The sequence below is a fragment of the Elaeis guineensis genome, chromosome 4 (assembly GCF_000442705.2).
Source record: "Elaeis guineensis isolate ETL-2024a chromosome 4, EG11, whole genome shotgun sequence".
Lineage (NCBI taxonomy): Eukaryota > Viridiplantae > Streptophyta > Magnoliopsida > Arecales > Arecaceae > Elaeis > Elaeis guineensis.
In genome coordinates this window covers 67,166,425-67,192,843 of record NC_025996.2, presented here as the reverse complement: position 1 = coordinate 67,192,843, position 26,419 = coordinate 67,166,425, and the positions used below count along the sequence as shown (strand labels likewise).

At 35.9% G+C, this 26,419-nt stretch overlaps 1 protein-coding gene across 2 annotated transcripts in view; it reads right to left on the bottom strand.

The window, feature by feature from the left end:
* LOC105034565 (ADP-ribosylation factor GTPase-activating protein AGD4) overlaps positions 1-22,305 on the bottom strand; it is a 52,228-nt gene extending 29,923 nt beyond the window's left edge. For both annotated transcript variants that reach the window (XM_010909775.3, XM_010909774.4), the window contains exons 1-15: positions 22,083-22,305; positions 20,759-20,835; positions 20,066-20,166; positions 18,322-18,392; positions 17,414-17,476; positions 5,637-5,681; positions 4,662-4,727; positions 4,515-4,562; positions 4,338-4,433; positions 4,200-4,241; positions 3,893-4,108; positions 3,104-3,235; positions 2,005-2,223; positions 1,760-1,846; positions 917-1,171 (exon numbers count right to left, since the gene is read on the bottom strand). In XM_010909775.3, coding sequence (XP_010908077.2) covers positions 917-1,171; positions 1,760-1,846; positions 2,005-2,223; positions 3,104-3,235; positions 3,893-4,108; positions 4,200-4,241; positions 4,338-4,433; positions 4,515-4,562; positions 4,662-4,727; positions 5,637-5,681; positions 17,414-17,476; positions 18,322-18,392; positions 20,066-20,166; positions 20,759-20,835; positions 22,083-22,130 — 1,566 coding nt within the window. In that variant the 5' untranslated portion in view covers positions 22,131-22,305. The remainder of the gene's footprint in view (positions 1-916; positions 1,172-1,759; positions 1,847-2,004; positions 2,224-3,103; positions 3,236-3,892; positions 4,109-4,199; positions 4,242-4,337; positions 4,434-4,514; positions 4,563-4,661; positions 4,728-5,636; positions 5,682-17,413; positions 17,477-18,321; positions 18,393-20,065; positions 20,167-20,758; positions 20,836-22,082) is intronic.
* Positions 22,306-26,419: the final 4,114 nt, after the last annotated feature.

Sequence of the window (26,419 nt, the reverse complement as noted above, 5' to 3'; positions counted from 1 at the left end):
CCACTAACATGGCTTTGAGTTTTCTGAACTCAGCCACACATGTCCTTGACTCACTAAACTGAACATAAAACAGAAATAAAAGAGTAAAAACAGCAGATTAAAATATTAAGCTAATCTAGGCCCCGTGTAATCACTCACAGCACTTCAGTGCAACATTAAACTTACATTAAGTGGCTGAATAAGTAGGGCATACATTTCAAATCTCCCACTATTTTTGTTACTAAGCCAAGCCTTTAGAACTTGGCTGTTCTTACTCAAATGCCACTCAGCTTGCTAAGAAGCTGCAACAAATCCAGCAAGTTATGTAGCATCTGACCGCATATCCTTTCCAAACTCCTATATGGCTTCATGTGGATCCTATTCCAGTTTAACCATTTGTTTCGTTTTCTTTAATTGGAAAATGATGCTTATTCATTTGATTTAAAGATTATGAACAATTTATCGACATCCGAAGTTGCATGATATTTATCTTTCCCTTTAACAGTTTTCCTTCCCGAACCCAAGGGAGTACTTGTGTTTCTTTAATTTAATAAATGACAAAAATAACTGCCTCAAAATAGAATAGGTGAGACCAAAAGGTATGAAAATTCATACAACTTTATCAAAAAAGAAGCCGAAATGTTGACAAATCCAGAAATGAATACTAAGATTCCCTACCATTATGAAACCAAACAACATCCTTCCACATCAAAATGTCTAAACCAGAAAAAAGGTCCCTGATATAATCTACTTGAGGCGTTATTAGAATTACTTCAAAATTAAAGTATAGGCAGAAAAATTCTACTTTGACCAGATTACTGTAAAGTGAGTGACAATAGTCTCTAAAATCACTGAGACACGGCATCTCTAAATTTAAGATATCAATAATGAGGAAGTATGTACAATATCTAAGGCTTTATGTTTCCAATCAAAATACCTTTGATATGTGAACACCCAGATTCCTGTGAACCCCAGAGCATTCGATGCACACCAGAATTCCCAGATTCAGTGATGCCCAATCAGGTTCAGGAGAACCACATTCTGCACAAGCATCATTTCCAGTAATACCCCGGAGAAGCCTGGAAACATCATTGTATACTTCCATGCCTGCCCAATCCTCCCGTAATAAAGAGTCAGGGCCATTTGCATCAGCCGAGCTGCGATTGACCATATTTGATCTTCTAGAAGAAAGCTGATATATAAAAAACCAGAGAATAATAAGTAAGAAGCATCTTCCATTTATTGGATGCAAATTTCTTAAATAGTTTGGGTAACTGCTATGCAAGGCACACGACTTTGACATGAATGTTTCCAATTTTAAGGCCAGGAAAGATAAAATACTGGTTTCAAACACATCCTGTTGGCTTTGATTAGTTTTTGATCTTCAGGTGGGTTAAGGTTAAAAATTTGTATTTCAAGGGACAAAATGTTACACTAAAAGTATAAATGCTGCAGGGTTTGACATGAATGTTTCCAATTTTAAGGCCCAGAAAGATAAAATACAGGTTTCAAACTCATCCTGTGGGCTTTGATTATGTTTTTGATCTTCAGGTGGGTTAAGGTTAAAATTTGTACTCTCAAGGGACAAAACATTACAGTAAATGTATTTTAGGTGCTGTACGCTGCTAGAAGCACAAACTCAGATACAGTTCTGGACAGATTCCTATAGAAGCCTTCGTCAACCTGATCCCCTGGCAGTGATATTCATGAAAACAGGAAAATTTTCTGGAAAATGAACAAGTTGGATAAAAGAGATGAATACAAGCTTTCAATGGATAACCTGCATTGGAAAAGGAGAATTTAAAAGGGATGCAATGACTCCAGTAATTTTCTCAACCCAGTCCATTTGTTCCGCTGCATTTTCAGCCTGCCAAGCACAGAGAAGGCCAGAATAACAAAACTTGAAATTTACCAGGTAAAAGTTTTACTAGATAACCTAATGAAGAGAGAAAGAAGAGATAATAAGCCTTTGTACAGAAAGAACTCTGTTACTCAAGTTCTACTGGATGGGCATTCATAGGTTACCTGCAATGTGTATGTCTTCACTGGTGAAATTATTCGGAAACAAAACCTCAAATCTGTCTGCTCGGCATCGATTTTAATGGTTGAAGTTCGAAGATCAACAGTATGGCACCCAAGGTTATCTTCACCCTGAGAAGATGTCCTTCGGTGTGCAAATCTGAATCTACCAAAAACACCAGCAACTTCAGATGCACCAGCAGATTGTTGCGATAGATGTCCTTGCTTAGAGAATCAATAGAAAAAATATTTTTTAAAAAGAAAATAGCGGATGCATTACTCATAATTGACAAATATTTTTGTTTAGAACCTAACCATCAGAACTAAACATGAAGAAACTATTCAGAATAAGTTTATCAGGATGCACTTTCTCAAGAAACATGCCAATGAAATGACAAATTAATTTAGAAATTGGTACTCCACTGCAGTTTCCACTTTAGCTCAGAGAATGTTCCAAGTTCCAAACAATATAATCCTGTATAACTTAATATACTCCTCTACATGCATATACTTAGAAATATGCATAATAAGAAACATCAAGGGCTAGGATGCTTCCTGCCTCAGGTCTAACACTGCTCCAAAAGATTTCAAGTTTGCAACTTCCACTGCACTCAGGTTTTTATTATTAATACAGCCACAAATTGAAATGGCAATACCATTTACAATGTTTTACTTAATCTTTTATAGTCTTACATATTTAACAAAAAAGATTACAAAAAGGCAAAAATGATTATGACACAAGTGTTTTAACAGCTTATAACACATACAGTTGCCATAGATGGTAGTCCCATCCAGGCATAAGTTGTGATCCAATTCTTGGACCCAACTCTGAAGCTCTCAAACTCAAGGAGCAAGCTAATTGCAAGAAGATTACTATGTTTGAAAATCTATAGTTAAGTTCATTTCCAGCTTGAAAAAGATTTACTTCTTCCCTAAGAATCTGAAATTCAATATGAGCTAATAAAATGCAATTAATATGAACAGTCAAATCTAAGGAGACAAATGAGTAACAGTATGATGACAGCAATCACCCAAAAGTGGCAGATTTTTGATAATTCTAAATACGAAGGCAAAGTATACAGTAATTAAGAAAGCAGCTAGATACCGGCTGTTTACTCCACTTATTTCTGTAATAGTACAAAGTTCCATGGCTATCAAGTATGAAAAACCTCCTCTTCCAGTCACCCCTCAAATTTGATGATTGTTTCAGAAGATAACCTTGCTTAATTGTTTGAACCTGAGTAAAGATTACAGGGATTTGTAAGTGCTCACTACTAATAGTTGAGCTATAGAATTCAAACTCAAAACTTGGCAATAATTCAGACTCCCTCACTCCACACGCACGCATGCACCCACAAAAAAAAGAGAAAAGAAAACAAAATGAAGAAAAAAAGAAAAGAAAATTAAGTCAGAAGGAAGATTTAGAAAATAACGAACATATCTAATAGATAAGGTTATGGGAGGAAATGAGAAGTTTTCAAATTCTACAAGTAGAAGAGCAAAACACAGATACTAAAATTATGGATAACAAGATTGTTTACCAAACAAGATGGGACTCCTTCAGGAATAGGATAACAAAATGATCCTCTGAAGTATTATAAATATAAACATGAATTATCAACCATACAATTCACACACACACACAAAAGGAGGGAAAAAGAAAACAAAAGAAGCCAGAAGGAAGATTTAGAAAATAATGAATTTATCTAATAGACGCTTATTGAGGAATGAGAATTCAATCTGTCAAATTCTGAAAGTAAAAGAGCAAAAACCAGATACTAAAATTATTGATAACATCAATAATTTACCAAACAAGATGGGACTTCCTTCAGGAATAGGACAACAAAAACGATCCATCTGAAATATTATAAACATGGATTATCAGAAGTTATACCTGTCCATTTGCAGTAGACTGCATTATAGCTTCAATATTTTTGTACGAATTAACTCCAACAACATGGATGCCATCACCACTTGTTGAAGCATCCACATTACTAGAAGACCTTAAGTGTGAAAGTTCAGACTGAGTCCTGAAATCTTGGATTCTCTTCGCTAGTTTGTCTTGTTCAGTATTAGCCATTTCTTTTGACTGTTGTGCATATGTCAAAACCTGCTCTCACAAACCATGAAATTTTGCTATGAACAACATATTGATGAAATCACAATTCACATTTAAGTATCCCATTAACTACATGGACTACCTCATGAATAAATGGTTCCATCTGGCCCAATAACTCATATCCCTAAAAAACAAGAACAGAATAACTTATCAAATACAAGCAGAGATAAGTAGAGCCAATAAAGAAATATAATCATTGACATGGAATACAGGAACCTACCTGTTTAAAATATCTCATATGAGCATCCATTACTGCACTTATAGATTCCAAGAACTCATATTTCTTCTTTGCTTCAATATTTGCAAGCGCATTTACCTGAATTCCTTAAACCCATGGAGCATGGTTGGAAAGGATGAAATAGTGAATTTGCTTGATAAGAAAATATACAACACATACTAGATTGAATCGACATCTTTCGAAAGCAGACTTTGAGTTATGCAGATCCTGTCAAGACGAAGAGAGAGCAGTATTAGGTCTATGAAGTTGATCAAGTAGAAATTCAATAAGAGCAGATATCATATTATCACTAGAGGAAAGAATTACCTCTTCAAGTTCAGAAACAACTTCTGCTCGTGTACCCTTTTTAAGAGACATAAATTTTTCGCGTGCCTGTTCACACGTAGTTTTCTCAGCATCTCAATGGGCTAAGGTTTATGGCTAAAGTAATATATGGTAACCAAGGTTCGCCATCTCATTACCAGACTTTATACTAGTACACGCTGGTACAATGTCGGTACCCCTAGTACAAGGGTCAGTTTGGCATATTGAGACTGGTACATCCATAGCACCGAGTCTTGGTTAGGTACAGATACGATATGGTATGCCCGGTATAGGGCGGGATGAACCAGCATGGCAAACCTTGATTGTAACTATCTTAATAAGCATATTAAAGACAACTTAAATCCATAGAAAGAACAAAAATAAAAGAATTTCAAGATTAAAATAATGAATACAGTCAATTTACTGTCCAAAGGATGCACTGACAATATGCCATTGCAGCAAGTCTGTAAATAGTTTGAAAGATTGATGAATCAACATACAATTTTACTTTTAATGAATACTTAATTAACCGTAGAGAAATCCATAAAGGTGTGGAAAAGAGTCCTAAATGAATTTCAATATTAAACATGATGCCATCAAAACACGGAGATGCAACATAATCAGTGTTTTAAAATGATACTGCTGCACACATGGATGCAGTACCTTGGTCATTGCCTATATGTGGTTAACATATGCAGTCATAAATATAGGCTCAAAAGGCAGCCCACTTAGCATTATGCGGCCACATATGGAACCCACTTAGCATTATGTAGTTACTGATGAAACAAAAGCTTAAGAGCTAGCTTACCTTGACCAATAGAATTTAAAGCGCATACTAGTTTAGGAACCATTAAATTGGAAGCAAATGCTAGCTTAACTTGCTCAACTTTCCAAAACAAATCACTCCAGCAGAGAGAGCTTCAGAAAAACAAGATATCAAGAACAGTACAAAAGATTGAAACAAAATAAAATAAGTACCTGATCGTACCCCGATGTAGCTTTGTCAAAACGTCGGCGACAATCCTACATCAATGACCAACTATTAGATCATAACCTAAGAATATTGGTCACTGTACATCTTGATACTAGCTCCAACATCTATGGAAATGGAAATGCCATTTACTTATTTAGAATGGATTAGTTATATCATAAAACATGCCTGGCAGCTTGCCTACTGCCCCACAAATGATAATATAACATACATGTTTGTGCTAGAGCAATTGCTATATAATGTTTATGCATTAGCTGCGACACAACATACACCAATAAATTGGATAAGCTTTGGTGGTGGTTGAGATTTGGGTTATATCTTTCAAGTAAATGCTATATTTGGCAATACTACCTATTATATTTGACAATTTAAGCATCGTCTGCGCTGGTTATCATGAATAGGAACCTACATGCAAGAGCAATAGTGACACATGGCACATTTGCATGCTAGATCGAGGCCAAGCACTAACACAGCATGGCATCTACAGCACTGATGCCATATCAATATGCATTGTTGCGTTTTATTCTTGATTACAACCATATATCTTGCTTTGGGCCCAGCCTATTGCATATTTGCAGCTCCAAAATTGCTCCCAAAACTGTAAGGTTCCAAAGTTCCAATGACTTTCAAAATCCAGCATATTGGGAAACATGGACTGTTTCTTTGCTCTATCATTAGATTATTACAAAAAATCTCTCTTAGATAAGGCAAGTTTTTCCCGATCCTCTGCTACATCTTTCTCAATTACAAAAGAATACCGGTCCTCAGGAGATGCTTCTGTCAAACCCTTATTACATAAGGATATACGAATTGAGGTTGTGATACTTCTCCTATAGTTGCTCATTTCCGCATGCTTTAAAAAACAATAAAAAAAAACAGAGAGAGAGAGAGATTACCGCGATCAATCTCCATGGTCGGATAGTTAATTATGCAGGCATCTTTAGTCCCACAACAGACATACATTGGGGAGGTCTAGGATACTTAAGTAGAGCCAAGGACCCCAATTCACAGCCTCCTAGCTACTGCTTTTTGGGTAAGGTCCAAGGTTGTTACAACTTATTTCCGGTTTTATAACTAGATTTTTTAATTAATTTTTATCAGACAGAATCAAATCCACTTAGATTTGATCAGATTGGGTCACATTTTAAGACATATGCCTAACTAGACTGTAGTTGGATCTTGATTTTGGGATTCATAATAGACCAATGGGTCTTAGTTTTAACTTTTAAGTTTGGGTAAAATCTAGGTAGAACCTAGTACTAGTCAAACTCAAGTTCATTCATCCCATTTATGCTCGATTGTCCATGTTGCTCTAGCTCGGCATGGTCTAAAGTCCAACATTGTTGCTACAACTGCAAGTAGAGACCCAATCCACCTAAAAAAGCTTTTTCATCTAAATTAGAATAGATCCAATTTAAGGTTTGGTCAATAGCATATATAAGTCTAACCAATTTTGGCCAACATTTCCTCCTTTTTTTTTGGGTGGGGTGTGAGGTGAAAGGGTGGAGTAGCCAAATTGAGTCTCAAAGTCTACTCAAGTTGTATTTTCACATTGGAAGTGGGTGTTAATTTGAAGTTATGACCAACATACAGCTCTTATCTTCAAGTCTAAGATGGCTACAAGTCAAGTTGGCCATCGGTCAAAATTGAGTCTACCAATTCCTTGTAGTTAGAGAGCCTACTTAGATGTCCAACATCTTAGATCAAACATTGTTGTTTTCATTGGAAGTGGTTAAACTAGGATCTAAATCTAGCCCAAATTGATTTTAAGTCTACCATTTAGATCTAGATTCAAATCAGCATCTGATGGTTTTAGCTATAGCCTAACTTTAAGTAAAAGTGTGCAAAAAACCGACCAAACCACAAACCAAACCCAAATGGTCATTTTGATTTGGTTTAAATCAATTTTTTTTATAACAAGTTCGGTTCCAGCTTCAATTTTTCAAACCAAAAATGTTGGTTCAGTTTTATTGAGTTTGTAAAAAACAAACTCAAACTAACCGGACCGACCTATATATACTCCTCAGAGGTTCAGTCCTAATCATTATCCTTTTCACTGTTCCACTTCTACCTGTTCACCCCTCCTCTGACCGGAGTGAACCCTAACCCTTTTCATTCCATCCTTCCTTCTTCCACCAAAGCTGAGGCTCGTTAAATCCTCACAAGCATCCTTGCCTCCCTCCTCCTCCGGCCCCTTACCAACAACTTCACCAAAGCGAACCCTAAAATCCATTTTCGCCCCGGAGCCAAGGCTCATTAAATCCTCACCAACATCCTCACCCCAGCCCCCCTCCTCCTCTAGCCCCACATCACCATCTTTATCAAAGCGAACCCTTCCTTTTCTCACTGGAGATAGGACTCGTCGAATCCTCATCAATCCTCGTCCTTTGCCTCCCTCCTCCACACCCTCATCAATATCCTCCGGAGCGAACCCTACCTTTTTTATCCTTCACCCCTTCCTTCTCTCATCGAAGCTGAGACTCATGAGGAACTCACCAAAGACTCTTCCAAAGTTCCAATCTTCTTCATCCAGCTTGGAGTACAGTAGGCTTACAAGTGCCCTGGTTGCAAGAGCTAATCTATTCAACCTTTTAATAATTTTCTTATCTATTCCCTCAAGATTTGGTTGTGCACTAGAGTCTCCATCCAACAATGCATGGTTTTTGAGCAATGTCCAGTCCATAATTCAACCTGATAAACCGAACCGAAACTGAACCAAATTTCCCAGTTCAATTTCATTCAGTTTTTAAAAAAACTATTGGTTCAGTTTCAATTTCAGTCTTAAGAAACCAATTTAAATTGGTTTGATTTCAATTCTACCCCTAAACCGACCCAACCCATGCTAACCCCTAATTTTAAAGGCTTCACATTTTATTGGGTCAACTCAAGCTTACATAGGAAATCTCAAGTTATGTCCAATATCTTAAGATTCATGACCAACCTAATGGAGGTAGGGTCTTAGCTTAGGACCCACACTTGAGAAATAGGTATAAAGTCAAGTTGCAAGTAGGTAACAACTCAAGTCAATGCTATAATCAATTAAGCGAGGTACTTGAATTGTTAAATATTTCTAACTAGTTCAAACCTAATTGTTCCTTTCTTCCTTTTTCTTACCAAACTTTTTCAAAAAATGTTACATGTTACATAATTTTTTTATTCTAACATTTTCTTTTTATTCTAATGCAGTTTTCTTTTTTTAGTGTTAATGAAGATCAAACATTTTAGTTACAATGTTTGCAAAGTAATTTTCAAGAGATCTTTACCAAAAAAAATGGGGGCTACATGAAATTAGGCCTTCAAATGAATGCAACAAGAGAGGCGAGGTGTGGTAAGGCGTCAATGATGAGATGCTATGATAGGAGGCCCAAGAATTTAATTTAACATAAGTTTAATAGAATGTAAATGTGAGAAGCTGGTACTCCACATGTTTGTCAAAAAAATGAGATTAAAATCAAATTGCTTGCCCTTTTTTATCTCTACTATTTTCTTGCTTTTATTCTGAATTATATTGCTAAAAGATGCAAATTTTTATTCTATTATGCAAGGTTTTTTAACGACTGCACACCAAGCAATGTAGCCGCAAGTGCTGTTGTAGTGCTGCAGCCACTTAAATATAATAGTGCAGTAGGAAAAGGGCTTTAAAAGACAAAATGCAATCTTAGATTCTAAATTTGAATTTGATGAGATCTTTTAAGCTGAATTTAGAAGTCCAGCACAAGAAATAAAGCAAATTTCAACAACAATATAATCTAGATTTAGATTAATAGCAACCATAAGCACTAAAAATAAAAGGCCAACAACCAAGTTCAATACACCAACACCAAGTACACATAATAATCCCAAAAGAAACATTCAAGAATCGAATCTTTTCAAGCTTAATTATTAAAAGAAAATGAATATGTTTTGATGGAAGGTTAAGAAGGTAATATGTTACGATGGTTACTGAAATGTCGATTACCTTGAATGAGAAGACAAAGGTCGGCGAGGTTTAAGATTGCAACTGGTTCACTAGATGCGGGGTATCCACGACCACCAAGGTTAAAGGCACCGTAGTAGACAAACTCCAGCACAAGAAGGATGAAGGCAGGGAGGATCCAGAAAAATGGAGAGGAAGGAGAGATTGATCCGAGTGAGGAAAAAGCAACCATAAATCAGAAGATAGAGAGGAAGCTGTATGTAGAGAGAGAAGGATTTAGGATTTCTATGAAGTCTCTTTTCTTTTTTCTTTTCCAAGGACCAAGAGCCAATATTTATAACCTTCTTTCTTCTTTCTTCCTTTTTTTTCCTTTTTGATCAGTCCAAAAATGCCATTTTTTCTCTTTCATCTTGTTTTCTCCTTCCCCTTTTCTTTTCTTACCCTCTTCTCTATTTTCTTTTTTGCCTTTTTGTTTTCTTTCCATCTTCTCTAATAAAAGATAAATCTATTAAAGAATTATATGGTCCCCGCAAATCTAGATTGACATCCCCATTTGGCTATAAATAAACAAAAAGATTTGGTTCGGATTTAGATCAACCTATACAATCTTTCTCGAAATAATTAAGCTGGATTGAATCAAACATCATAAACGAAATAAAGAAACATGATGACTTGACAAATTAAATAAAATAATGGCTTGATGTGTTGTATCAGTTCTCTCCGGATAGGAAAAATCTTGACCCCATCAAGATAGCCTCCTGATAGCTTTGGTATAGATCCTTTCAAAGCCGACACAACTCTGCCTCCGAAATTCAGCTGCTATCAGTCAAAGTTTTAAATCCTGTGGAACAGGGCTATCTCAATTTTTTCATGGAAGAGGACGTACCGCCATTTTGTCCCATCCCAATGCTTGGGATAGAGGATGTCCCAATCGAGATGCTAGGACACTAGCAAGACGGCCCTGTCTCGACACATGGGATGGTACTCCGTCCCGATGTCTCACGGGACGTTCCACTGGGACTTGAATCCTTACTATCAGTCATCGAACGCTCTTGCCAACGTACCAAATATCGACGATGTATACTCCGACGTATCCCAATCTCGCGAACATCCAAAATCTCCTCCATACCCTCTGATGTAATCTCTGCATTTGCAATGAAAGGTAGCATCTCGACACTTGCACTAGTGGGTATTTCTCCATGATACTTGAACAAACCACTCACATTGAAGACGGTGGAGGTAGGTACTTCTGGTGGCAGATCCATAAGATAGGTATTCTTCCCCAACTTGAGAATCTTGAACGGTCCAAACTTCTTCCTGCCCAGCTTCCTATAACTTCCAGCTAAAAATCTCTCCTTCCTGAAATAGATCAAAACATTATCTCCCTCACTAAAATCCATACCTCCGCGGTGTAGGTCTACTGCTTCCTTATATTTGATAATGGAATCCTGCAATCTTTTGTGAACCTACTGTTGCACTCCTAAACTTATTTCAAGTAGGACTCGGCTTCTACACTAACTCTACTAGGATATAAAAAGGATGTTCGATCAAGAAAATAGATAATAGGATGGCCATAGAGGGCTTCAAAAGGAAATTTTCTTGTGGTTCTGTTGATGAAACTATTATATGCAAACTTAACTTGTGATAAGATTAAATCCCATTATGTTGGTCTTTCACCCACTATGTTGTCCAGAGATCGATTTACCACCTCTATCCATCCATCAGTTTGTGGATGATATGGGCTGCTAAAATTTAATCTACTTCCTGCTTCGGTTATCAGAGTTCTCCAAAAATGACTTACAAATTTAGTATCCCTATCTGATGTGACTGATCTAGGAATACTATGCAGACGCACAATTTTATTGAAAAATAGTTTTGCAATATGTAATGCATTGAATGTCTTTTTACAAGAAATGAAATGGGTCATTTTAGTGAAGCGATCTACAACCACAAAGATTGAGTCAACTCGTCATCAGGACTAGAAATGGGAAATTTATAGTTCAACGTGATCTAGTTGATAGCGCGACTACACACATCTGCTACATTCCATCCTTTTTGGGAGTGAGGAGAGAAGGTATAGCCACAAGACTCATACTCTCTAATGTACCCTCGTTTCAACAAGTTAGTGACATGTCGATGCAGTTCTTCATGCTTTGCTAGACTGATCCTATAATGGGCTAGGTGTAGGAGACTCGCCCCTGGCACTAGATCAATATAGTACTGGATATCTCTCATAGGATATAGGCCATCAAGGAGTTCCTCCAGCATGATGTCAAAAAACTCGTCTAATAGTGGTCGAACAGTCGAGAGAACCTCAGGAGTTTCAGTTGTTTCTTTTATCACTAAAGTATAAACCATAGGGGATCTTTTCAAGTTTTTAGCAAATTAGAACTTATTCAAGACCATCATGGATTGCCTGGTAGTGGATGAGGGTTTTTGGGATAAATCTGACTTAGACTTTAGCTTTGATGTACTGTTGAATGGAATCAGTCTAATCTTTTTGTTGTCCTTAGTGACTATGTATGTGTTCTCCTTCCCATCATGTATGGTGCCACGATCAAACTGCCAAAGTCCTCCTAAAAGCAAGTGACATACATCCATGGGCACTACGTTGCACCAAACCTTGTCACTATAAGTCTTTTCAATAGAAAACTTAACTAGATTTCGTCACGTTACTGAAACCTCATCCTCATCCTTAAACAAGGCAAATCGATAAGACTGTACAAGCTTCTCAATTTTTAACTGAAGCTTGTCAACCATCTGTCGAGAGATAAAAGTTCTCCATGCTCCCAAAGCAGAATTTTCTCCCAAGATTGCAAACAATTCGAAAAAGATTGCATCATCTCCAATCATCCTTGGGACTCGATTGATCACTAAGTTTGGTTCAGTAACTTCAACCGTCTCATCGAGGATCTCGCTATCTCCAATAGCATCTTCCTCTTGCACTTCTACCTCTTCTTCTTGTTCACTTTCATTGGCATTTTCAATCAAATTGATCCTAGACTGAAACTATCTCAAAGGATACTCAAATAACTTATAGCCCGATTGCCTCCACTTATAACAAGTGATATTGGACCTCAAGGGCTTAGGACCTAAAATCCCTTTATCCTTGGTATCAAAACAAGTTTTGGAGGGGTTGGATGTCATTTTTCGAGATTGGTTTGGTTCCTATAGCAATCTTCCCACTTGTGTTTTCCTGTCGGAATATTTGTCTTTTCAATCTGGACTCGGCCTAAGTGCATAACTATACGCCGCATCGATCCACAGAAAATTGCAAAAGGTTAATTCATCTTAAATTTGAGGGCAAAACCTAACAAGATAGCGAGCTATCAGCTGTTCTTCGTCCTCCTTAAAGTCATTGCGGGCCTGCAAGATATAAAATTTCTTAATGTATTCTTGCACCATCCTGAACCCCTACCTAAGATTGTGAAATTTTTTGAATAATATTTATCGATAATCGGCTGGGAGAAATTTTTCTCTCAGCTTCTCCTTCATTCTTTCCCAAGAAGTGATTTTCTCCTTATTTTTTCTAATCCTATCATTTTGGACTTGCTTCCACCAAACTAAAGCATGACTTTTCAACTTAAGAGAAACAAACTTGACTTTTTTATCCTCAAGGAACTCTTTCTACTCAAAGAATTGTTGTAACTTATCGACCCAATCTAAGAACTCTTTGGATTCTAGCCTACCCTCGAACTCACCGACATCTATCTTAATATCTTGATCCCAACGTATGTTCGCTTGATGTTTGATTGGCCAATTTCTACTAGGAGGTAGGTCAACTCCTTCTACATTAGGATCTCTCTCAAAAATGATAGCTCCATGCCCCCCATGTGGACGAGTCATGTTCATGGCTTCTAACATTTGTTATATTTGATTTAATTGGTGTTGCATATTTCTCATGGCCTCTTGTAGTCTTGTTGTCTTTCATATGCCTCTCTCCAATCTCTAGGATTTTCTAAGTGATTGTTTGCCATTTTGAGATGCTAATGACCATACAATGAGGTGTTAATAATTTGAAGAAGTTATGGACAGCCAATAAGATGCAAGAGATAGACTTTCAACACTTTTTTCTTTTCAATCTTTCTGGACAACAATGAGGTACAGGTGGGACAAATTCATGCAATATGTATGCAATGATGTATGGTTCTAATAATGCATCTAAATGGAAACCTTTGGATCAGAACTTGCTCTGATACCACTAAATGTAGCCACAAGTGCTGCTGCAGTGCTACAGCCACTTTACTGTAGCAGTGCAGTAGGAAAAGGACTTTAAAGGATAAAATGCAATCCTAGATTTTGAATCTGAATTTGATAAGATCTTTTAAGTTGAACTTAAGAGTCTAGTGCACAAATAAAACAAATTTCAGCAGCAATATAATCTAGATTTAAAGTAACAACCATAAGAACTGGAATGCCAACAACCGAGTACAATACACCAACACCAAGTACATATAATAGTCCCAAAAGAAACATCCAGAAATCGAATCTTTCCAAGCTTAATTATTAAAAAAAAGTGGATAGGTCTTGATGGAAGATTAAGAAGATAATAGGTTACGGTGGTTATGTGAAATGTCGACTATCTTGGATGAGAAGACAAAGATCGACGAGGTTCAAGATTGCAATCGGTTCATCAGATGCGGGGTATCCACGACTACTAAGGTCAGCGGCACCGTGGTGGACAAACTCCAATACAGAAAGGATGAAAGACAAGAAGGATCTGGAAGAAGTAGAGAGGAAGCAAAGATCGATCCAAGCATGAGAAAGAAACGACCACAAATCAGAAAATAGAGAAGAAGCCGTATGTAGAGAGAGGAGGATTTAGGGTTTATGTGGATTCTGTTTTCTTTTTTCCTTCCTAAGACCTAAGAGCCAATATTTATATTCTTCTTTCTTCTTTCTTTTTTTTCTTTTTGATCGGTCCAAAAATGCCATTTTTTCTCTTTCCCCCTTTTCTTTTCTTTCCCTTTTATCTATTTTCTTTTTTTCCTTTTTGTTTTCTTTCTCTCTTCTCTAACAAAAGATAAATCCATTGGAGAATCATGTGGTTCCCACAAACCTAGATTGGCATCCACATTTGGCTAAAAATAAATAAAAAGATTTGATTCGGATTTGGATCAACCTATCCAATCCTTCTCAAAATAATTAAGCTGAATTGAGTCAAGCACCACAAACAAAATAAAGAAAAATAATGACTCAATGAATAAAATAAAATAATGGCTTGATGCGCTACATCAACAAGGCCATCCTAAATTTTTCCATGGAATGGGAAAGTCTGTCTTGACACTCAGGATGGTCAATTTCCAATTCTGCCCTAGTCCATTCCCAACTCCTCCCATTTCAGGATGGTGCCTACCCTAACTCTTAGAATAGTGGGAAACCCTACCATCCCGCTAGCATTTAAAACCTTGCCATTATGTATACTAATATGTACATTTATGACATAGAGTAAACTATGTATGGTTCACATCATGTTTTTATATTTTCACTTAATTAATCAAATGGAATGTCCGATTTAACAACTTAATTTTAAAGGCTCCAATGTTTCCTTTGATTTTATTTTTGTTTTATTTTTATTCTCCTGTGCATTGCCAGGTGATTTGCTTGTTCTACACCATTTGAAGCTATTACAGAGGGCAAGCAAAGAATTCAAAGGATTCTTTCTTATGCCAAGAATAACATTAACTTTGCAATGATTTGTTACCAACAATGTTCTAAAAATTGGCTGCCATAGCAGTTTCGGCTGGAAATGCAATGCTAAGTATCATAGAAATATTATATGGAACTTGGGCATGAAGCAGCCAATATATCAGGCAGAAGCCTGCTTTAGTGACTGCTAACTTACTGGTTAAGAATGATTTATTCCATGGTAATTCAACCTATTCCCAATTGGACCAGTCTAGCAACGAACTAGTCCAACAAGTTTTTCAAAACATGAATCGGTCTAGTTGTTTCTTGTCCTAGCCAAATGGAGCATGGGAGAGAAGAGAAAAGAGAAGTGATTTATGTTACATGATTGTAGACATCTTTCTTCTATAGTTGACAATTGATATGATGTTATTATGGGCATCCTTATTTATGGTTGATGTTATGTGACTGGGGACATTTTTATCTTATGAGTGATGTTATTATGTTTGATAAATGATGGTTCATACTAGATTTTGGTCCTTTACATTATATGAATATTGACATGATCATATCATATTAGGTGGATGATGTTTTATATTTTTTCCCTTGATGTTGCTTTCTTTTCAATTTTTTGCCTGTGAAGTTGATCTAAAGTATTATTTTTGAGTACATGGCACCTGCTACTCGCTATCCACCTATAAAACTCCCATCACAGTCTGTTATCCACTTTCTAGTATATTGGATACCAAATTTACTTCTTCCTTTCCACTACCTTTGAGGCATAACATGCTAGTTACTCCGTAACATGTAATACTTAATCGTGGCAACGCTTTGAGCTTGTCGCGAAGGAATTCTGCCTTCATAGTCAAACATCCATGCTTCTTACCAAGGTACACCATCTCGGTACTGGGCCCCATATCGGTGCCACCTAATTACTATGTTGGTACACTCAGTATAAGAGCCGATTCAGCAAACCAAGTGTCAATATGCCCCCTGTACTATGTGCTAGTACCGAACCAGCATAGCATGGTATGTTCCATACTACTCAATTCGGTATGGTATGCTCTATAAAGCCTAGTTCGGTATGGTATGACATACCTTGCTTCTTACTATTCATGATTTTAAGATTATGTTCATTCATCTTCCCTTCTAGCTTGTGGGCTTTCTCCACGTCTGGAACAGCTGGTCACCTACTATCAGAAAAAGAAACCATCCAGTGGCCTAGAGCCCTCTGAATTTTTTTGCCATATCCAAGCAGCATAAGAGCTCTCTCACTTCTTTTGACCTGACTTGCCAAAATATTCCAATAGATCCAACAAACTTTTAAGGTCTCATGTACCAATAATGTGCTTGATACTGTTTTTCTCATGTGTTTTACATCATCTGTCCTGCTCATGGCCCCATCAGATGACTTGTTTGACCAACTAACTCTTCTAAATGTTTCACATGCCAATCAGTTTTGTGGATACAATCATTGTTTATCATTTTGTTTCTAAAAGCATCTAATGGCATCATTTACTTGTTTTTCTATGCAGGATCCTTGCATTGGGTAGATAGTAACTAATCACAAATCTTAGGGTTTATACTGTTTAGAGCACTCAGGTTCCCTCTCGCTTGTTTTACTTCTTCAACATTAGCTTCACTGTGACAATGTGCCCTTTTATGCAATACTGTTTTTAGTCCTTATGTCATCCTCGTAAACTGCTTTGGCTTATGTCTCTTTTTCCACTTTATCTAGGCTAAGGTGGAGGGCAACTTACCAAGTTTAAATTATTTAAATAAAAAATTAAGTACCATTTATTCTTTGTTTTGCAAAAAAACCAATTTTCTTAGTCCTTTTTCTGGCACAAATTTGCTAATTCTTTCAAACAGCCACTCTGTTTCTAGTAACATTGACCTAGACCTCCCAGTCAACAATCCACCTCATAGGCTATTGCAGGCCGTAAATTCAAAGTTAGTGTGTCTCAACTGGCTAATCAGTTGGATCCACTTTGGACGAACTAAAGAGCGAAATGATATCATCCTGAGCAACAGAGATAATGCATTAATTTAATTGTTATCACTGAACACTCATAGGAAAATTTAAACAAGAGATTGAGGTGCTTGCTTACTAACAAGGAAAGATTAACCAACTGCCTGTGCTAAAGCTGTTCAAATTAAAGACAGACTATCAATTGTCTTTAGTCCATTGGAATTTGATCATAACCCATAAAGTTTTACCTTCACATTTTGCAGATCCACACTCATGAATTGCATTAGACGGTCACTCAGCATATGCTCCACCTGTTTCAAGAATGAAGCAAAATTGTTCTGAAGCAATCATAATTACAAATAAGACTACCAAAAAGCCAAACGATATGGGCAACAGAATCATCAAATCAGGAAGAACATCTGCAGGATAAGTGTCGGCATTTCTCATGTTGGATAATTCATTTTAACCCAAATAAGACAAACATACACTTGCCTTCTAACCAGTCACCCTCTCTGAGACATCAGATCTGCAGATTAATTACATAAAAGTAGGTGACCAACAAACAACATGCTACTAATTTAGTTTCCCTTGCAATATGTTGATGCACTAAGCTGAAAAGCTATTCAGTATTCATTTCTAGTAGACAATATATACCTGGAGATAAAATATGAAAATGTTATAATATCTAGGTCAGTTAGGAGATCTCTTAGAAAAAACTAGATTAAAGCCAGAAGGTCTAGAGCGGTTCCAATTTTTTCGACATATCCTGGAACAAATTCGATGACAACTTAAATGCTTAATTACAGAGATGATAAAGAATTGCTGAATTTTCTTTCTTCATTTGACCTTTTCACTTGGCAGTTCCAAATATTACACAGAGAAATGACTAGCTCTTCCTTAATTACAATTCTTATGAGTAAATTAAGGAGAAATTAATATGAAATTCTATTATAATGTCAGGGAAATTATATACACATATTCACACATACAAAAATGCACAAAGATAAGTAATGATGTTGACATATTTGGAATTCACGTAAAGATAACCTCCAGCAGCTATTATAACTATTGCATGACCATATATGCCTAATGAATGTAAGTATTAACAAGTAATCAGACAGACTAAGAAAGAAAAGAATTTAATAAAGAAAATTACTTGAGAGCGAAGAAGTTCTTTATAAGTACCAAGTTCTCTAAAAGCAGTAGTAAACTTGGACATTACTGGCCCTGTTACAACACAATCATATCAGCTTCAGGAAAATGAGAATATATCATTGTAAGCTCCAAAAGATGAACCAAACATTTCTATATCATGAGTAGATACCTGCCATTACATTGCATAGACTAAGAAGCGAATTCTAACTATGTTAGTTAATCCAAACTCAATAAGTATAAATGAGGAGAGAAAAAACAACAACAAAATCTTCCCATAACTTAAAACAAACAGAAACAAAAAAAAAAAAAGAACTTTTAATATTATTTATAATTATATAGACTTGTACATAATTATATATAATATAGCTGGCATCAACAAAAGTGAAGACTCTAATCCAAGTTAGCTAAAAATATAGTTTTCATGTACATAAGTTTCAAATATTGCGAGACCTTGATTGTGTAATTTGCTAGCATAAACCAGAGCAGAGAACCTAATCTAAGTGACTTAGCTAAGCACATAGTTACCAAGTACATGCATTCCAAAATTTGAGACATCTTCATTAGCAATGAGGTTCAGGTTAAGGAATAAGGACACTCCACAATATGGATATGCAAATATGGTGAATCCTGAAAAGGTAGGACAAATACAGCTAGGATACAACAATGAATTTAAAAAAGAAAAATGCATAATCTATGTGACTTAGCTAACATATAGTTTCCAGTATATGTGTTCCAAAATTTGAGACATCTTCATTGGCAAAGAGGTTCAAGTTATCCAATGGCTGATTTGTTATGAAGAATGGGAAAAAATAAGGAATAAGGACACTCCACAATATGGACATGCAAATACAGTGAATCTTGAAAAGGTAGGACAAATACAGCTAGGATACAACAATGAATTTAAAAAAAAAAATTGCATCCATAAAGGATAGTGGGCCATAAAAAAAAATATAGTGCACACTTTATACAACAGCATCAACTTCCACAAACCTATCTTTTGGTCATCATTCAAAATCACAAAGCCCACTCCATACTCAACTATAATAACAACATCACAAACTCCAAAATTAACCATTCACTGTTAAAAGGTTAATCTCCATAAAGAAAAAGGAAGGAAAGAAAAACCACCTTCCCACCCTCATTTCATTCCTACAGGTATCAGTGAAGTATCTCAAGTGTAATCAGGAAGAATCCAGGATGGTTGTCTTAAAATTTTGAAAAATAGGATATTCGACATAAATATCAAAAAGATATCCCAGAAGCATCTAACACGTATCAGTATCTAATACATATCCAATATAGACACTGCATACAATATGAAGTATTCCTGCTTCTTAGCTGATATATTGCTTTAATGCTTTATGTTACCACAATCATAATATTACTTGTAACTCATTCTTGATGTTATCTCATTCATTTCTAAGATTTTAGGATTCATCATAGCTTTCAATTTTTAGAATATTTTATTCAAAAAAAGGTAATCGACCTAGGAAATCACCTATGATATGCTTATAACTGCAAATTAGGTTCCATACACCACCCTAGTCACTGTCTCTGTACATATGTGTTTTTGAACATTGGTAGCACAAGCAAGAATGTCAAAAATGTAAGATATCCAAATGAAAATAGAAAGTCAAACATATTCAGGTAAGTCCTTTCCAAATTGATAACTATGAAAGCAAAATAAAAAACTAGGTCAACATCAATGTAGAGTAATAAAAACAAATGAATGCAGCTGATACAACCTCCTATGGCTACACTAGTAGGGTCATCTTGTCCAGCCCCAAATGCTTCCAAGGAATCTGCAAAGGCAAGGTCTCCATCATATGCTTCACCGAGTGATGTCCTGAAATATAAGAAACTAAGTCATCAAAAAGACTTGCAAATGCAGTGCCATGTAACAAACATATTCATAAAACAGATTGTCAACCTGGATTCAAAAAATAAACCTTCATCAGCATCAGCATACACCCACACCCAAACCCAACAAAGGTATGATATAATGCCGAAGCCTACAGAAGGACAAATAGGTCGACACCCATAATCACAATGCCTTTAAAATCAGAACATGTGGATAGTCATTTTTCCTACATGAGTACCAGCAGGAGTATGCAGGTGATCTCCCAGACTGAAACTAATGGGCAAAAGACTAACAACCCAAGAGTGGAGAGAAGCATGCATTTTACATGCAGAAAAGAATTTTTCAACTTGCTAACACATTCACGAGTTCATTTAGCAAACAGTAACTTTGGCACAAATGCACAGATGCATACCCATGAAATACATGTCCAGCTATCAATATAGAATAAAGTCCAATTAAGATGACAAATTCTAAAAATCAATAGGTAAATCAGCCATCTATACATAAAGAAATAAGTATATGCCACAAAATACGCAGTTTAGCTTCTTAAATATTCAGAAGAATAGAGCATACTCACACAAATCTCTTACATCCTTTGTGAAGCTTTTGGCAGCGATCTTTCAATTCATCAGCTGATTGTTCCAAAGAATAAATCTTCAAAGGAACAGAATGAAAAGAGAATGTTCAGTTTGCTTAAAGAAAATAAGGGAACCTTATGTATCCTACTATAAAATTAAAAAGAAAATAGAAAAAATAAGTTGCAGCTGAGATTATATTCCTGGTTCTGAAAAGCTGGCAAAAAAGAAAGAAGATGATGGTGGAGGAATAATCAATGTTCACCAACCAGAAATGTTAGCAATTCTTATTGAACAACAAAGTAGAGTTTTCACCTGAGAAATATATGCTTGAAGTTACCAAATATAAACAAGATAACACCTTAAAACTGAAGAAAATACACAAGGCAAAACTCAAAGGGCCTTTGAAAGAGTATGTTGGAGGAAAAAAACATAAAAAACAAAATTTGAATAATCAAGTTCAGCTCAAAGAAAAAACCTCAAATAAGCAATAACACATCACAATGAATTACAGGATCGAGTTTGACTGCTCTAATATTTCAACTGATAATTCAGTTTGTCATATTCTTATGACATTCCGGTTCATATTAATTATTCTTCAAGTTCCAAAATCTATGAATGATCCTGCAACACAAAAAGCGTTTCCCTTCAGGCAGCAGGACTGCTGTTCTCATAAACCAGAGCTGCTACAGGCTTTCCAAACACATCGTCATGTAATATCTAACTGTACCTTCTACGGGCAAGCCCTTAGGAGTGAGGTGCCAACCAACTGCATCCTTAAAAAAGACGTGCCAACTAACCTCAAGACCGAACACGATGAGTTCATCTTCAGGAAGAAACTTAATATTTTTATGTGGACAATTTTCAGCTGTCTATGAATGACCCTAAAATTAAAGTGTCTGTGCAAGATTAAACAATTCCATTAAAAAAATAAACCTGCGAAATGAGAACGCAGGTTTATCAAGAGGTCATGCGGTAGCAAACAAAAGAGCATTATAACTCGAGCCGAGGGGAAGAAAAGGAGGTAATAACAGGCCAGAAATGGCACGGAGATTCAAATCAAAGATATCACAGTTGGAGAAAAAGAAATACCCGGTTGTTTCATGAAAAGGAAATGACAATCCAAACCAAAACCTCCTTAAAATTTATTAAGTTCCCTCCGAATTATGACAAATTACCAATAATTTCTTGTTTCCATCGACATAGAAAACAAGCGCTCCCACATCGAAAGCTCCGATCTTTACGGGCCAGATCGGTCAAAGACATCCAGAAAACAAACCCTGATGAGATCTCAACTCAGGATCTTTCAGAGAGAGAGAGATGCACCTGCTTCCTGAACATTGGGGAGTCTTCGAGCTTCACGAAGACCGCCATGGCTTCTCGCTCGGTCGATCGATCGCTAGCTGGTCGCTACAATAAGAGTTCTCGGTATCAGTGGAGGAACGGTGTGGGAATCCAATCGGGAGATCGACGACCTCGGCGGGGTTGCGATGGCCATCCCTCCCGCCGTTCTTTTTGTCTGTTTCTCTTGGACTGTTGGGGAGAAGTCTAACCGTCTGATGGGATCAGACGTTTATTTGTAGGTGGCAGGGTCAGGCGCCGAACATGTTAATCACCGACACGTGCCCTGGGACGGTGGGGTTTCTGGGCCTGGATGGAGAAGTTGTCAGGCTGTCAGCGTCTCTGAAGGGAGGGTTGGATATCCGGTTTAAATATGGGAGAAGATCAGGCGTTGAGCTCCGGCTAGTTTGAAGACGATGTTAACCACATGGATGTCTGACACGTGTTGCTGTGTGTTTTTCCAGGAAAAGGCAAAAGACTGAACATGAAAATAGTAATAAAAAATTAAAAAAAAAAGAAAAACCATGCACAAATAAGGATGGTAATTTATTATGCTCAATCCGGTATCTTACCGGTCCGATCCTCATTGGATAAGTTTTACTCGACCATGACGAATTTAGAACGGATATGAGAAATGATAAAATCTATCCCGAATTTAATTCAGATATATATAATTCTTCATAATTCCTCTAATTCATACCATGAAGCATCAAAATAAATCTTAACCACATGGGGGGGCATACTACCTGAACCAATCTTAGTGATCAATAAGATGAGCTCACAAAACTGACAGTGCTTAGAATTTATAGTTTCAACTAATTCCAGCAATATATGGTAAAACTCTTCAACAAGCTGATGAGCAGAAGAAAAAATATAAGAGCATTCCATGATTTTTCTTGAAATAAATAATCATTTCTTGAATTCCATATGGCCCAAGCAATTTAACATACTAGCACCTTATATATAGAATTTAGTAACTATGTGTTTGGATCAGGTATCAACAGGATCTTGTAAACAATTAAAATGTGGTATAGAAGGATAATTTCTCTTCAAAATTATCCAAACTTCAACAGCATGAGAACTATCAGCAATATCATCATCTCGCCTCGTATCAAGGATCTATGATGGGAGGAATTTGATTTTGAATTTTGAATTTTGAATAATATATATTTAAGAGATCTTAGGAATATATTTGTTATTTTTTTCTATCTTTCAACTATAAATATACATTACTACCTTATTTGAGGTAGGAAAAATTTTTCGTAATATTTTTTTTCGCATATATTCTTCTTTCCATATGATATTAAAGCCTTTAACTTTTGCTATCTCTATGGCATTATCCTCCAATTCCATACCAATTAGAAGGCACGTATTCAACTTTTTTTTAATAGCCAATCAACTATGGGATCTTGTATATAGCACAACTTTAACTCCAACTCTAACAATTGTCACAACTTTAGATGATAGAACAATAGATAAGTCAATCTCTAATCCGACCTATGAATCATAGCTTCTCCATGATCAAATCGCCCTAGCATGGCTTCTCAACAATATATCCAAGGGGTGCTTAGTTGGCAATTGAAATCGGAATTGGAATGAAAATCAGAATGGCTTGAAATCATAATCGGAATGGCCAAATCCTCTAAAGCACTTAGTTCGGAATCAAAATCAAAATTGGAATAAAAATTTGAATCAATAAAGGAGAGTAGAGATTGAATTCTATGTAGAGTGGGTCATTTTCATTCCATCTTGAAATCGAAATCAGAATGAAACTCCTGCCAATCAAACCGTTGAAATAGGAGTCACTCATTTTCATTCCGATTCCAAACTCCCACTCCCTCCAACCAAGCACTCCCCCCTAATGTGATGATGACTCGTGTTGTCGGATTTTCATATATACGAAATATTTGGCTTACTCTCGAATTGTCACGTCCTCCATTCAAGATCGCGAGTCAAGAGTCATGGCAACGCCACATACTTATGAAGAACTCTTTCCATAAGTATGCAAGATATCTGATCACGATATCAATGCATTACAGCAAAATAAAATTCAAATAATTATTATTTAACTTTAATTCAAATAACTAAATCAAATGTCTTACATCCAATAAAGTTTCACTAAAAATAAAATAATAGATCTAAGTTCAATGAAGTTGATAATGTTAAATTTCGTCTCTAAAAGTTTTATCCCAATATTATTGTCCATACTTGTAATTAATTATCTGAATCTAAAAAATAAAAGAGAGAGATAATGAGCTTGACAATCCAGTAAGTAATAAATATCTCAACTAGATATTTCAGATATTATATAATATTCAAGAATAATACTGTGAATAAATATAAAAATATATTTTATACTGATTCAATGCAAATCCAATCTTTTCAAATATTTATATACAATATAATCATAAATCTGATGCAAATCAAAACACTCATAACTTAATAGCCATGGCTATGACCAACATTTTATTAAATATATGTCCTAAAAGTTAATATGGCTGACACATTGTAATATCTCTATGACATAATTTTATACTTAATACATTGATTTGATCAATAAAAGAATAAATTTATTTTTCATTCAAGTGTGATGTATCTTTGAATCATCTATAAAATTAGTTTTGATACATATTCTCAAGGTGTTGAGAATTAGAAATATGTATTTGATTCCTAAATATTTCTGATCATAGGATCATCATGAGAATGGTAATCAATCCGAATAGACTAATGCATAGATCGCTTTCTTCGGGATAGATGAATCTCTGATCTACAGTGTAAAGATATTGGACGATGAATACGGATAGTTGTTAGAGAACAACTAGTATTGCGCATAACCATACGAGAGATCACTTAGATTTTCACTCGATCGTTAGTGATCATCTTGATGCTGCAGTTATGTGAATGATCTTTTGACCTGAGACTGTATTACTATCCGCAGTAAGGCTGCTGTAGTTTGACTGATACATAAACATGAATTTCAATGAGCTCTTGTAGTGGATGTTAGCGATAGTTGATCCACTATAGGGATAGGATGCACATCAAGATGGGATCTATCAATCTTAGTAGAAAGAAATAGTCCTGTAGGATTTGAAAAGCTAAGTCCAAAAATCTGTGACCATAATAGTATGATTGATGGAAAAGAGTTTTCATAGAAGTCACAATTGGACTTGAGCTAACAAATCTATCATATGACTGACGATGATATTTGATGATTTATCCATGACCTACCATCTAGTCGAGACTCATGATAGAGAGACTGAATCACATGTTAACTACACTTTAAGGTTTATTTCAATTCTACTGGATTGCACTACATACTGCTAGATCACTGGTGGATTGTGAAAGCTCACTAGGATTGTTCTGGATCAACAATCTTTGATGAGTTATAGTAGAATTATTTCAACCTATTGAAAAGAGTTTCAATGTTACTTTGATAGAGATTATTGTAAATCTCACTACCAAAAAGAATTGAACCTATGGGGTCACACAACAAAAGAATTAGGCTGAAATTAGTAATTGACTTATGAAGTATTAATTGGGTTTAGAAAAATCCGATTGATTCATGATAACCTTGGTAGCATATGGTTGGACGCAATTCTTCTTTCTGTTGAAATTTTTTATTTGATAAGATAATTTAAACTTAATTACTTGCTAATAACCTACATGAATTAGATTCATGAGACTTCAATTGTTGGGTGTCTAAGGTTATGGATCAATTAAATTAGGGTGCAAGTTCCTAATTAATTTTTTTTGATAGTTATTGTGAAGCGCCACTTTGATTTGATCAAGTTGGATGTGTCCTATGATTAGAGGGCTTATTAATTTGATATGGGGCGTCCCTTGGGTGCAAAAGAAGGTGTGAATTATTGGATGCAAGGGCTTCAAGAGTTAGCACCTAATAGGATTCATAATGTAAGTTAAATAACTTAAGTTATTAGAAAACCTAATGAAAGTAGGATTTGTACTATGAGATTGAATAGGATTCAATCCTCATGCCTATTTAAAGGGACCTCTCCTAAGATCCCTAGAGCATCCAAACAACAGTTCCTCACGCCTAAAAGATGTTGGGAAGGAAATAATTTTCCTCCAGAATGCCCAGGTTGTATCTAAAAATTTTTTCTAATATTCTACTTGTTTAAGGATAAAATCCTTACCTGAATCGCAGCAGAACCAGAGATCAAATCTCAAATTATCTGATATAAACTTTCACAGAGGACCTGGATATACAGACTCTCTACTTTGCATATACATCAGATGCCGGTAGAAAAGCAGGATGAACTCTAATTCAATTGGCTTCGCAACTCAATCAATCGAGGGATGAG